The sequence below is a fragment of the Acipenser ruthenus genome, chromosome 6 (assembly GCF_902713425.1).
Source record: "Acipenser ruthenus chromosome 6, fAciRut3.2 maternal haplotype, whole genome shotgun sequence".
NCBI lineage: Eukaryota > Metazoa > Chordata > Actinopteri > Acipenseriformes > Acipenseridae > Acipenser > Acipenser ruthenus.
The window spans coordinates 8,102,609-8,117,760 of record NC_081194.1 but is presented as its reverse complement, the minus strand read 5'-3'; the positions used below and the strand labels follow the sequence as shown (position 1 = coordinate 8,117,760).

General features: G+C 38.8%; 1 protein-coding gene and 1 long non-coding RNA gene across 2 annotated transcripts; one reads left to right on the top strand and one right to left on the bottom strand.

Annotated features, from left to right (window-relative positions):
* Positions 1 to 349: 349 nt before the first annotated feature.
* LOC117410674 (protein YIPF3-like) lies at positions 350 to 7,511 on the bottom strand. The gene is made up of 9 exons (XM_034017396.3): positions 7,256 to 7,511; positions 4,785 to 4,988; positions 4,223 to 4,329; positions 4,010 to 4,055; positions 3,436 to 3,528; positions 3,124 to 3,255; positions 2,695 to 2,808; positions 1,831 to 1,954; positions 350 to 1,470 (listed from the first exon to the last, which is right to left on the bottom strand). The coding sequence occupies exons 1-9, from the start codon at positions 7,328 to 7,330 to the stop codon at positions 1,340 to 1,342; spliced, it is 1,026 nt and encodes a 341-aa protein (XP_033873287.1). The 5' UTR covers positions 7,331 to 7,511; the 3' UTR covers positions 350 to 1,339.
* Positions 7,497 to 12,907, top strand: LOC131737255 (uncharacterized). Its single transcript, XR_009328831.1, has 5 exons — positions 7,497 to 7,545; positions 9,490 to 9,587; positions 9,841 to 10,055; positions 10,918 to 11,678; positions 12,276 to 12,907. It is a non-coding gene; the product is annotated as an uncharacterized LOC131737255 (long non-coding RNA).
* Positions 12,908 to 15,152: the final 2,245 nt, after the last annotated feature.

Sequence of the window (15,152 nt, the reverse complement as noted above, 5' to 3'; positions counted from 1 at the left end):
TTTCGGGTGAGACGTAATTGTAAGTGACTCTGCAGCTGATGCACAGTTCACACACCCTAGTCTCGTATCTTGTAAAGTTCTTTGTGATGGTCCACTATGAAAGGCGCTATATAAAAATTAAGATTATTATTATAAATTGTAGTTGTTTATATCTGGTGATACAGTCCATTGACTTTTTTGTAGTTTTATATTTCTGAAGAAAAGAAAAAACACATACTGTTGACATTGGAGCAAAGAGCTTTAAAAATCGAGCTTAAGAACCCCATATATAGTTTGAATGTCATTGTGTAAAGAACATTGATATTTTAAAACATGACATTATTAAAATAAACCAAACAGCAGAAAGTAACAATAAAGAAACTTGTATTCAAACTTCTTGAATATTTTATTTTATTTTCTGTACAATAACTATAATATATAAGAAAAAAGTAAACCCATGATAAGGAACATTAATGTACAATCCAACTAAGACCCAATTCCACAGAGAACCCATATTAAACTACAGGCGACTGTAGATCAATGCACCATAAAGCACAGTCCCAATGAATACACTTTCACTGCAGTTCAATGGGAGATGCTGGGAAGCATTGAGAAGTGACACTGACTTGATCTTTGTATATCAAAGCCATAAAAAGACGTTAGATCTAGACCTAGATGCCACAAACCCACTTTTTTGTTTGTCTAAGAAATTGTCTAATAACAAACCCCAAACAAAATACAAACGTTTTTGAAAAATACAGATCAATACATGAGCAATCTACTGTATCCTGGTTCAATAATACAGCTTGATAAAAACAGATTAAAATACATAAAGATTTTTTTTATTATTACATACTTGAAGAAAAAAAAAAAAAATCAGATGACATAATTGACCTGGGAATGGTGCAAGATTACATTATCTGCACATGTCGAGCAACCAAATATGTGTCTTTCTTGCTGTCTAATGACCCACTGTCAAGCCCTGGGTAAGGCTCTGATGCAAAGCTACCAGGCTGATCAACAGTTGCAGCTATACCGATGTGTATGTGAAACATTACAGAAACAGAGAGAATTAAGCAACCTGTGGCACATCACAGGGCAGCGAAGACTGATGAATTTAGGAATAGCTTACACTTTCTTTTGTTTTTTGACCTCTTACACTGTACTAAAACACCATAACATGAGGTCTTTGCCTTTTGAAAAAGAAGATGATGACTTTACCAAAAATAGGTTACCCAATTAAAACAACATGAAATAATAGTAAGAAGGTTGGAAACAGGAACAAAAACAGTTATGAACGGAACTCTTTGCCAAAGATGGACTGTAAATCATTGTGTAGTTTCCAGAGTTCGTTTCATGATTAATAGGACTGCAGAGTGGCGCTGATCGTCTTTACTGTGGTGTTCACCAAGGCCACTGAAACTTCAGGGATGTCACGGGCAATTCGCTGAAACGGGGGCACATTGGGGCCTTCCAGGGTGTCCAAAATACCTTTAGAAACACAGGAACAGGAATATTACATTAGCAATTAACCCTAACCAATTTGTATTTTAGTAAAGACTGACCAAGTACAAGTTTTAAAAGGTGTGCCGTATAATTATGTGATATTATCATGCAGAGTTTCCTCATATGTTGCTTACATGTGTTGCTTAGTGGACAATAAAACAATAGCATGAGACATTGGATATTATACAGCTTATTAATACCATTTAACACATATCTTAATTACAGAACAACAATATTACCCATAGCCAGACCTCCTCAAGCTTTGTTTCCCCAGATCCCAACCCCACCCCCCATGCAACATCCTGTATATGGATTTCAAATTAAATGAAGCCAACAGCATCTCACCTTCAACAATCTTATGATAGGCAAAGTGCAGGTAAAGCAAAAAGAGCATGTGCAGAGCAGAGAGGGTCGCGCACAGGATGAGACGTGGTGTATGCCCCACAGTGCGGGAAATCAGAGCAGCAACCTGCACCACCACGGGGAGAAAAAAAAAAAAACACTGTTAACCCAAGACTCAAATTTGCAATACTGCAGTGATCCCCTAGATGATTTCACACTGCTTTTTGAAGAAGCAGGGTCGACCTGGGTGATGGAAGCAACTACACAATGCCCCAGATGCAGCAACATTCACACCACCACCCTTTGGCTTTCAAGATGGCGTGCTTGTTACAGACTCTTCCATCCAAGCTCCTCTGGATTGCATTGTCAGCCCAAATGTTGATTAGAGCAAATGTTTCTTCATGGCGCCACGCCATCCCCGCAGCAATCTGGCTCATGGTGTCCCAATCTACAAAAATATGACTGAACAGAATAAACAGAAATGGCTCGCAGGTTAATGAGTGAGTGAATCCTTCACGTATGCGTGGCTACTTTCGTCCGCTTAAGAACGCCCATCATGCATTTTATCTTGCTCGACCGGGGACAAAGTGTTTCAACCCACATCCTGAGGTGGGTCGTTGCCGACCTGGGTCGAGCTAGGGTCGACCCGGGTACATGTTTTTACACTATGCGGGATTGTGACCCGGGTAGCCAGAACCCAGGTCGGGACCCAGATAGTGCTAGTCTGAAAGGGGCTTAAGAGAGAAGAAATTAACTTCCTGTATATAGGACTGTTGTAGAACTGCGTGTTATTAGGCAGATATATACATTCAACAGATGTAGCAAAGATATATATATATATATATATATATATATTTTAAACCTTACCATACGTAGTGTTGAGAGTCCTCCAACGACCAACCACAGGATGTAGAAAAGAGAATGGAAGTGAACAGTGTAGGTCACGAAGAGAACAACACAGTGTCCGAACAGACCATAACCCTGTAAAACAACACAGTCTGTATATTAGAAAAGGGCTAATTATTCATTAGGTTCAGGGAAGTACTTATAAAGGTACAAAACAATGATCTGTGGTTTTAACTTCGACATACTAATACTACTGTTCAGGAACAACGCTGGGAATCAAAGTGTTAATGAATGAAACTGGCAAACCTGCTGCTATGAGAAATAGTTTTAGAAAACCCAAATGTACTGTAAATAGAAACTTAGAATACCCAAAAGAATGTTTCAGTATTGGTTTACTACAACATGGATATGTGTGTGTATTTAAGAATAGTATGGTCCTTTAGCACTCACCAGAAGTGACAGTATCTGCAACATAGTGATCTGAGCATTGCACAAGTACGCCAGGAAATAGATGAAGGAGGAGATGCCAAGCCAGTATCCAAAACAGGTGCCTATGGCTGTGCCCATCAATGTGCCTTCTCTCTGCGGGGAGATACAAGGGAGTCTGAACTGTGAGGTGTGGCAAGAATCAAACAGCTGTGAAGAGTTTATTTAAAAAGGAACATTTTTTATGTTGTTGTGATATAAAGCAGTTTCTCTAATGGTAGTATTGTGTTTATTTTCAGAACACCATTTTAAAAAGGGTCTGAGATAGTTCCTTACAATGACAGTTCCAGATGTCTTCATTCCATGCAGGAGAATGGCAACCAATGTAAAAACCAGCATCAGCGGGCCATACAGTTCTCCAGCAATTTTCTAAGGGTAAAAAAACAACAAAAACATTACTATACATTAACATTTATGATTGGGTAATATCAAATGTTAAACCTACAGTTTAAAACTAGCAGTGCTTTGAATTAGAAATCAATTACGATTATGGTCTGCTTCATATGACACACCATTTACTTCAGCTGAAAATAAAGTGCTTTAATACCTTGCAATCAATTATATCTTCAATCCTAGTCGTACCCAATACTTCATTTTAGCTGTTATTCTAAAAGCATATAACAATGCTAAAAAATAAAAAGAAAGGTAGCGATTTGCAGCCTTTTTTCTAGTTATTCAACTTAACTTAAAGATTGTGATCCAGATAATCCAGGATAGACACCTGGAACCTAAGGGTTCTGGTCACCTGAACAGGCTTTTGTTCAGAATTTAAACCACAAGCATGTTTTTAAATACATTTGTTTTTAAGTCCATACATGGTTTAAAAATCAGATCTAAAAACCACAATCACCTGTGGGAAGTTAATAATTCGGACAGGTATCAGAGACTCCAATAACCTGCAAGAAAGCAAAAAATCAGCTTTTATTTAATAAACTTCAAATTATTATTATTTTTTTTTTTTTAAATGTTAAGACTCCCAAGGAAGTCATTTGAGTGGACAAAAGTATACTGTGCTGGGCTCTTTATCCTTCAGATAAATAAGGAGTTTAAAAGCCTGTCTTACCTGTTCCTGACCTGGATAGGCTCAACATCAAAGTAGGGTCTGAGGATGTCGATGTTGCCATACAGGTTAAAAGCCTTTGATGCCTGCCTCTTACCAGCCTGCCATACCTAAGAGTCAAAAGCAAGGGAATAATTCTCAGGGCTGTTAATATCTGCCAATACCTTTGTTACATAGCCTTCTGCTGTTCTGGCTTTACTAAAGTGCACGTGTTACAAGTATGGGTCTGTCACCATCGCAACTTCACTGGGTAGATTTAAACATTTGATTCACAATTGCTTTTTTGCTCAAAGTATATGCGATCACCAATTAAAGAAAGATGCGTGTGAGAACCGATCATGTTAAATGTATTTTTGTCTGTTTCCTGTGTCCCTCTTGAAAAACAAGCTGGATGTACCAGCTTAATGAGGTTTTCCAGGTGTGTATGTGTATAATTTTAAATCAATAAAATTAAAAACATTTTCAGGGGAATTTATCAGATGAACTTAAAGATCCCAATTGGGATCTCTGAATTTTCTAATCCAGGAGCTGAACCGTCCACCCTTCACTGCCAACCGGGTCTTACCTCATCGGCAACCTGGCGGCCGAGTTGCCCCTTGACCCCCTTCATGCCCAAGAACTCTCCGTCATCCCCTTCCTCCGTCGCTGCTGCCTCCTCCGACACCTCCTCTTCCTCTTTTATTCGCTGATGCATGTCCCCCATGTCCTCGAAACTGGACCCCGAGGTGTCATCCATGTTCTCCATGTCGATTACCGCGGAGCCGCCTCCCTGCAGGGGAACGGGAAAGGGGAAAAAAAGAAGCTTTGATCGACTGAATGATCCAAGCAATCCAAGAGTGCTGAAGACAAGCATTTGCATCTCCTAATTCAATGTAGTTTGAAAAACAAAAAGTGGTGTGCTAGTCAACAAATTGGACACTGTAGTATGATTCCTATCATTTGTTTATGAAATACAGTATCCACCACTTACACCATACAGGGTCATTTCAGGCAGCTGTTTATATCGGACAAATAGCGTTTGCCATTCCCATTGATTTCAATAACAAAAGCATTGTTTATACCGTGTTAAGAATGCTGTATATTTCGGACAAACTCAGCTGTTTGGATCTCGTTATGTGCCATTCACATAGATTTAAATAACAAACACACTGCTGATTACTGTAGTAATCAGTTTTACTAATCCATCAATCAGCTGTTTGCACCTTGTTACTGAGCGATTACCTTGTACTGTACCTTGGCTATTTAATCCCTGTACGCAGTGTCGGGTTTATAGTTTGAAAAACAGCACTGCCTGCAACAGCAAGCAAGCATGGCTGTAAAGAGAAAAGCGATGAGCATCAGCACGAAAATTCAGTGTAAATAAAATGTCTCTGTTAGATGATGTGCGCTTGCTAAAGCATGCTTGGAACCGTCAGTCAGCAAACAATGCAACTGGAGTTTAGGAGAAGAGTGTTGCCGAAAATACAACCGAAACTTACTCTGACTGAAACTTACTTTGCCGTCCATGCAAAAAAAGATCATCCAGATGTGTATCACAGAGTTCTTTGCTGGAAACAATTTGCAATAATGTAAAACTGTTTTTACATTTCTGCACTTGCATTACTTTTTTGCACTTTTTATTACATTTATAGGTTTCAATACATCTTTTTCATTAGTGTAATAAGCATCTTACTAAAGATTTTTAACCGCATACACGCTTGTTTGTTTTGATTACTGAACTGGTGATTGGGGGATATTTTGAATGTCAGGTTATTGTGTGAGTGTTTATACCGTCCATGTTAACACAAACACGCCTGTTCTAAGAGGTGATGATTGTATAATAAAAAAATATATACCAAAAGTACAGGGATGGAAATATGACTCCCATTGTATAGCGGTTTGATCGTGATTTTACTATGATTGTAATAAGTCACACCTGTGCTTTTTTTTTTTTTTTTTTTTACCTATATGTAACAGGGTGACCCACGTCACTTTATTTAGGCACTTCTTATTAACATTTTAAATTATAGTAACCACATTTTGATTCATCACCTTTAATTTAATGTTAGTTTGTTTTTATTTTATCACCTTGTTTTAAAGCTTGTTTATTTTGATTTGCACATTGCTTTCGTAGTTCAAGCACAGATCTCACTGGCACGTTGATGCCCTCCTGTTCTCAGCCTCCACAGGTGTCAACTGGACAATTTGAAGAAGCTGGGCACCTGATTTCATCTACTCGAGATGGGATTGTGTTGTTAATGTGAACCCGGGTGTGTCTGGAGTGGAAGTTGGACATACAGCCAGCAGGATCAGAGAAGGAATTAGACTCTTTTGGGTTCAGGGGTGGGTCGGGAGAGAAATGAATGAAACAGCCGCCGACATTTAGAGCGAGGCTCCTGCTGTGCTTCCTGTCTCCCTCCTGTTTTAGATTTAGTATTTTTTGTAAGCCCCGTCTCTGCAATCGTATTGAGCAGCACAGCACTTTGTTCTTTTATTATAATTATTTATTGTTTTTATTGAATAGTGCAAACCCCATGCTGTGACTGTGTATATATAATGCAGGTATATCCAGTAGTAACCAACTGACTCCTCACTGACAGAACTAATTAAGCCTATATGTTGAGAATGACGTTTTTGGTTATCATGAAACTCTGCATGGTTTTGCAGATCATGGTGATCACGTGACAGCTCATATTTGAACTCTAGATGGAATTATGTATACAAATACCAAAACATACTTATTAACAAATATTAAGAAATCAATCTGGCAAAGAACAAACACACCTGCACACAAGAAGTGGAGGATGACAGCTGAGGTTTGCACTGCTTTAATTTAATTTATTTTTATAACCGTGAAAGTGCTGTGCATCAAATTTAGATGATGGCTTCGTTTTTGGAATGTTCCATAGGCTACTATAATTGCTCTTCAGTTAATTGCTCACTAATTATAAATATAATTAAGCAAAAAGTCCGTAGCTACACATGATGAAAACTGGTACTTCTGCATCCCCTGTAACTGTTTTTAATTGTAACTGATTTTAATCTTATATCATTTACTTGAATCGGGTTGTCCTCGAAGCCTCCCCACGACTCCGTGCTGTTTGGGTTCTTGTTTCTTTCTGTTGTTGACATCTTCGTGGTTCCTCAGATTCTTATTTTTCAAGACAGTTTTCACTGAAGCCTGTCGACTAACATGTAATGATGTTTATTTATCTAACAAAACACAGTCAGCGGCGTCTACGTGTTCCAATCGTATTACTGTTCTCTCAAACACACTCAAATGTTAAATTTCATTACAGGATGTTGCAGCTTGGAGACGTGGAGATCGCGGAAGCTCTCGCGGAAATGTAGGCAGTCCTTTTCCTTACTCGCGAGAATCGTGTTTGTTTTTTCGGGGAAGCCATCTTATTAGGGGCACAAAACCAAATGCTATAGCTACACAATATCATATGGCTAATATGCATTAAACAGCCAGCTATACAATTGTTGTAGCTATGTTAATAATAATAATAATAATAATAATAATAATAATAATAATAATAATAATAATAATGTATGTCCAACATTGTTAGATCATGTTGAATGTATTCCTGGAAATGTAAACATTCATTAAATGATAATTATTTTTTAGAGGGATTTATATATAACAAGTACTTAGGTTTTCTAGTCGTTCCGGTTCAGTAAGGATACCAGAGTCCCAAAGACCAGCACTGGTGTATGCTGGTGGATTCTGGTTTTCTAGTCGTTCTGGTTCAGTAAGGATACCAGAGTCCCACAATGATAAACTGGGACGTTTTTCTTTCTTCAGTTCGCCTATAGCAACAGTGAGGCAGTTAAAATGACTGTGTTTAATAACACAGTCATAATTTAAAAGGTACACATTGGCTGTATTTATTGCAGATCATATTCATTGTTTTCTTTCTATTACCCAAACATGTTAAATGTACAAACAGCCATGTTAGACAAATTAGATCAGCAATGACGAAAGAATAGATCAGCGTTTAATCGAAAGAATGTAGTGCAGTTTTACACTGGCCCGTCTTTATGCATCTATGTAAACAAAGCACTACTGATAATACCATATAGTAGATTTGTTGATATAAAAATGTGAGGATTAAAACGCATTGCCATACCTAGGTTGGTCATTATCAGTGAATGGGGCCAAGTTGTAAAAGATGATCATGTACTTTACAGTACTGTTTATTGGAGGTAGTCATTTTTAACACAAATGTTATTTCTAGCTATATCTGACTGGGACACAACGAATACTGTTGAATTGGTCCAAGTAGTCAATCAGTACGTTTACATGACAAAGCGTTTCCCGAAAACTAATGTTTTCGTAAAACGGAATCAGAAAACTGATTTTCTTAAAATGACAAGCGGATATGATGTTTGAGGGACCCGTTGTTGTTGTGAATTCTTGCGGTCGATATGCGTCACTTCCGCTAGCAACCAGTGTTTGGGTTGAAAACAATCTGGCAACCTATAAAGTCTATGGCAATTACAGTGGTATACTATATTTAATTCAAGCGATTACATGGACAGCCTGTCATATGTCGCTAAGGAAAGATGTGCAGCGAAGTTATCGGCTGCAAATCTCAAAAACTGCCCCTACAAGCTCCCAGTCGATGTTTGGGTAAATGACCAAACGAAATGGACGAGGGGCAGTTTCCAGATATCTATATCTACCTCATCGAGACACCAGGTGTGTTAGTTAGCTGGCGAGAAGCGGTGCGCATGGTGCTTGGCGCCGTCATAAAGTTCTGAAAAGACAAAGACATCATGCTGTTTGTTAATTCATCTAATAATTCATTGATTAATTAATAGAAAGGCTGTACTGACGTGCACATTTCCAATCAACCAGACAAACTTCTCAACTCCCTACTGTCAATCTCGCACTGCGCTGAAAACACTGCTACCTTTCTAGCCAATGGGAGCACACACTAATATTTTATTATTATTTATTTCTTAGCAGACGCCCTCATCCAGGGCGACTTACAATTGTTACAAGATATCACATTATTTTTACATACAATTACCCATTTATACAGTTGGGTTTTTACTGGAGCAATCTAGGTAAAGTACCTTGCTCAAGGGTACAGCAGCAGTGTCCCTCACCTGGGATTGAACCCACGACCCTCTGGTCAAGAGTCCAGAGCCCTAACCACTGCTCCACACTGCTGCCCTTCCAATATTTCTCTTATTATAAATATAATAGCTGTGTATGTTGAAACTGTATTATGAGTGCCAGTTAAAGCAGATCTTTGTAGATTCCTATGTTTGCTGCGAAGGTACCAGTGATGCACGGCCATTGTCCAGGATGAGATTCTGGCTGATTCCAATGAAGGCTGACTATATGAAGGTCGGCTCTTTAAATACTGAAGCGCAGGTAAGGAGTTGTTCCATTGTCTTGTAAATACCCAAGTACTTGAGGGATCCAAGTAAATTCGATATAAGTTTTACTCTCTGTGTTGCGGGTTAGTGAGTTGCGGGTGGATTACAATACTGTCAAAAACCACGGTCTAAAATGAAGAGAAGTAGGTTCTGTATTTATTTATGTATTTAAATAAAGGGGAAAGCAGTATGGATTAGTATGGATTAGAATGCTAATACATGTCTATGTGTTTCTTTCTGTCTAACAGTAATAGTAGATGTTGTGTCCCGTGTTGCCCACGGGAGATGAAGGCGGCACAGAGATTGACACAATTCAATTTCATTTAAACATAAAGTGCTCCAGGAACCCAAGAGCTACCAAAGACTCTACAGACCCCAGTGAGCTCTGCCACATGGGAATGTTTTCCTGCTGTTTCTGTCATTGGAGATGTGAAGATCCAGCGATTGCATTTAATATGGAATGGTACTTAAACCACCGTTTTCATTCTCATAAGTCATGAGTCCAACAAGAAAAGAAAAAAAAAATACTGTTTACCTACTGTATACCTATACTGTATATAGTATCTTTTAAATTATAATACATACTGTGCATTATACAGTTATGCTGTGATATTTATGAAATGAATAATGATATCTACTGTAGTAGTTCAGCTATATATGAATACAATGAGTGCCCAAAGTATTGGCAACAGTTGTTCCCGTTCTTGCAATTTATTTGTAGAAAAATGATTCTCTTCTTCTTGTCTGACGTATGACTGGTAGCGCACTGTAGTAATGCGCTGTCTGGAACTCATGTATTTTTCCTGCTCTCCCTGGTTTACACCAGGCACATGAAGTAGATTCCCATTGGCAACACGGTTTAGTTCACGTTTTATAATTTGTTAATTAAGAAAGTTAGGCTTCAACGCCATGTTTTTTGTTCAATGTAAAAATCATGCTACTCCTTTAATACGTGTATTCCATGCAAATTAAAAAATCTAATGTCACACATGGGCTTATTGACATGTCACGTCTTGAGGTAAGTGTATGAGTTTGGTTCAGATCACAAGTGACATGGTCTTCTCTGTCCAGTGGACATAGGACTATTGGGTCACAACCCAGACGCTACAATTGGCAGACCTGAGTGTCCCAGGTTTATGCTCTCCAAAACACAATGCCTAAGTGGTTGCCAGAAAACTTAGTAAGGTCCTTTATCCCAGCAGGTTGGGGCAGGTTGTATTAATTGTAGGGCTTTTTTTTGTAGGGGAGCTAGGTGTCTGGTAGAGAAGTCACATGCTATACACCTTTCTGTAAATGGTCAGAATCTTTTTATTTTATTTTTTCAGGTAAAGACCATGCCAAGTTTTCTCCAAACGAGGAGCACATCAGCAAAAAGCTCTACATAATTGCTTTGGTGAGAAGGATCAGTTTCCTTATCGCATTCTTGCTGGATCATGGTATGTCTTTATTGTGCACAGTAGTACAAACTGGGGCTCACAAACAAATCATCTGGAAGGGTAATAAAAAAGCTAAATATATTCTGTGTGTGTGTGTGTGTCTCTGTGTGTCTGTGTGTGTGTGTGTCTCTGTGTATGTGTGAGCCTCTGTGTGTGTGTGTGTGTGTCTGTGTGTCTGTGTGTGTGTGTCTGTGTGTGTGTGTGTGTCTGTGCGTGTGTGCGTCTGTGTGTCTGTGTGTGTGTGTCTGTGTGTGTGTCTGTGTCTGTGTGTCTGTGTCTGTGTGTGTGTGTGTCTGTGTGTGTGTGTGTGTGTGTCTGTGTCTGTGTGTGTGTCTGTGTGTGTGTGTGAGTGTGTGCGTGTCTGTGTGCGTGTGTGTGTGTCTGTGTGTGTGTGTGTCTGTGTGTGTGTCTGTGTGTGTGTGTGAGTGTGTGCGTGTCTGTGTGCGTGTGTGCGTGTGTGCGTCTGTGTGTGTGTGTGTGTGTGTGTGTGTGTGTGCCCTACCTGCATCACCAGAGCCTTCTTTTTCATTTAGAGAGGAAGGTTGCTAAGGTGCTGAATTTTCAACTAGATACCTGCAGTGGAGAAGTCCTCCGGTACGAGGAACTGAAGAACAAGGTGAAGCTTGCCAGAGTCCGGGATCACTTTATCTGTAAGTTCACGTTACTGGAGACTGCTTTGTTAATCATCTTCCTTTTGGCAGACCCTAATTCCACCACTCTAAAGTACAAAGTGAAAGTGGGCTTGCCTTACTATCAGGTAGTCTGTCACACTCGGACTCTGTAGGACATGTGACTTTGGGGCCAAAGCATGTTGCTGGCTGTAAAGCATGTCAGGAGATGGTTTGTTAATGACAGGAAGGAAGGTGTTGAGGGGTGGATAGAATTTACTCACCAGGTGAAATGACCAAGGAAGTATAATAGACTACCTGTAAGTAAAGCATAGAGTGAGCTTTCTGGTATGGTAATTTGGATAATTAAAAAATAATAATAATATAAAGGCATGTTTGCTAAACATGCTTTTCATTCAAAATTGTGCATCGCCTAATTAAATACATTAAGATGACTATTACTGGGGCACCCTGAAACAGAATACGTTTTATATTTGTTTTAGATTTATCGAATTAAAAAAAGCTTCTGCCTCTAGGGAATGTATTTCAAGGATACTGAAAGAAACTAAGTTTAGTAAACAAATGTGTAGACCCTGTTTAAACTTGGATGTTTTTTTTTTTATAATTTATTTTGTACAGTCTCTGTGAAGTCAACAGCAATCCTTCCCCCTGATGTTCCAGTGGGTGAGGTTATCGAAGTCCTGATGGCAAGGTGTAGGAGGTTTCTGGATGAACTGGACTCCTTCCCCCCGATGTTCCGGTGGGTGAGGTTATCGAAGTCCTGATGGCAAAGTGTAGGAGGTTTCTGGATGAACTGGACTCCTTCCCCCCCGATGTTCAGGTGGGTGAGGTTATCAAAGTCCTGATGGCAAGGTGTAGGAGGTTTCTGGATGAACTGGACTCTGCTCAGCTGGACTAAAGGAAGAGTGTGAAGATCTTGCTGGACTTTCCCATTTTGGTATCTGTTTGTTCTTCTGGACAGAGATTATCCAATCTGCAACCCCCACTAAGAGTCTGGGGTTTATCTACAGACGATTTCTCTTTACAGTTTGATATTGCGTAGCTGAGTTGTAAAGACGGCTTTCTTCTGTGTAGAAGTATAGTTTGCCAGAAGCTATTCCAAGATTTGTAGTTTTGGTTATACAGAACTGTGCTGAAAACCAAGACTGTTTTCTATTACGTTTTACGTTCTTATCGATCTCCCACCCCCATGTGATTTAATTGTTAAAGCAGTTCAAATCAGCTGTGTCCAATAAACATGAAAAACAAAGATCAGCTACACATGTAACTTCAGTTTCATTTATTATATATATTTTTTTCATTTAAACACTGTTATGGTGGAAAGTTATAATTGAGTACAGTAAATGGTTGCTGCTTCTTCTGAATGATTTATCTTGCTTGATTCCTTTGTTCTCTCCTTCTTTTTTGTGTGTTTCAATTTGTTTTAGTTAACTTCAGCTCATAAAATGTATATTCTCTGATCTGCAAGGAAGTTACATGAGAATGGACAGCTTGTGAGAGGGTTGAATGTATTTTGACAGTCAATGCAGCCAAACAGCATGCAGTTTGAGCTTTGCAACATAAAAATATTACACTGTTTTGCCGTCACCTTCCGTATACATTCTAGCGTTAACATCTTCCACATGAATTTGTTTCTTTCACTGCTTCCTGCACAGGATCCTGTGGGCAAGTTGTAGCTACGAGTGGCTACCATGGTAGCAGTAAATTGAGCTTTTCCTTTGATAGTAAACCTAAGTGACATACTGCTGGAACCAATCCAAGAGTGGGCCCAAGCAGGGGAAAGCAAGCCATCGCTGCCCCAGTACCTTTAGGGTTTCCATTCAGATTTTTAGACTGATGATCTTAAAAGGCAGAATACAATTAAATGTGGAGAAGGGTATTGAACTTGTATGATTCCTTAGTTCTGTTCAGTACAAATTTGGAGAGCAGTCAGTACAGTATTAGGGGAAGATGATTTGTAGTTCATCCCAATTGCAAACTCAAGGTTTCACAGGGATGGAAATAAGACTTCTATTGCATAGCAGTTTCACTCAGAGGAAGCAATGTGTTGCTAATATAGTACCCCAAACATTAAGCACAAACAGAATATTAATGTTTACCAGTTAAAGAAGTACTAATTATTACAATTTATATAAAACCTTAAACTCATTGTAAAACCAAGAATGGATCAAACTGCTATGCAATAGGAGCCTTATTTCCATCTGTTTCATTATACCAATTGCAGTCTATAAGCACACTCAAGGCTTCATATAGATGGATTTGTAAGGAAACTAAATTGATGTTTGTTATATCAGTAAGTTTCCATTTATTGATTACAATATTCAATAGTTACACACATATAGCTCAAACTTTATCACTGGACACAACAAATGTGGCACCTAATTATAAACAGAAGTCAGATAATGATCAGTTTTCTAATGGTCTGTTGTCAGGAGAGAATTCAGGTAGCTTTTTCTCACTCGCACTCTCAAATGTCTTACATTAAACATAGGAAAGTCTCCAAATAAGCTAGATTAAGTGGAAGTCTAGCAAGACTTTTCAAAGGATATTGATTTAAGCAGGATCAAGTCTGCTGGCGGATCAGTTTCATTAAACCCTAAAGCCGATAATAACACACTCTTATACAAGTTCAGAATGCACCAGGATTATCTCCGAGGCCATTGAAGATTCAAATAAACATGCTGTGCCTTTTCAATACGGTATTATGAGGATCCTGGATTATTGAACAAAACTTGTGTCTGACTGTCCAGTGACATTAATGACTGTAATGAAAGTCATGCTTCTGACTTCATAATGTTATGTGCCCAGTGAATACAGAGTGGGTCCTGCCAGCTGAGGTCTATGGAGACCTGCTGACACTAAGCTGATTAGAATATGATGATGGAGGCTGGATAGTGTAATAACTTTGTTCAGGAGGATTTCAAATGTCAAAGGCATATTCATGCATACTTGTTGTGTAGCCAGACTGTAATGCATCCAGTCAAAAAGTGTTCAATAATACTTTTGCTTATTCATACAGTTCTGATCTGTGTGACCTGTTACACCCTCTCCATACAACCTAAATGGTGCTCATCAATAACAAAACACATTGAGAAAGACTTCTAGGTTTGTTATTACATTTATTAAATTTATTTTAGTAATTCTAAAAGAAAGTTAATAAATAGACACATGTTGAAACCAGGTGATTTCATTTATTTTTCATTTACAGTAGGTAGTGTGTCTAGAGTATAAAGGAAAACCCATCAAAGATAAGAGGAAGTGGTTCACTTGTCCTGGTAACACACTTTGGTTTTTAGAATGACCTTGTGAGAGGTGTAACTAAAATGATCAGGTGCCAACAATGTACAGCATTGCGTGCTCTGTGCTGAACTGACTAGTTATTATACAGGAGTTCCCAAACTTGTATGAAGTCTCACACCACACTGCAGTAGAGCTGATTGTCACCTCTCACCCACATGGTTCCAAAAACAGGACTGGGTGCAGCACAAAATCCCT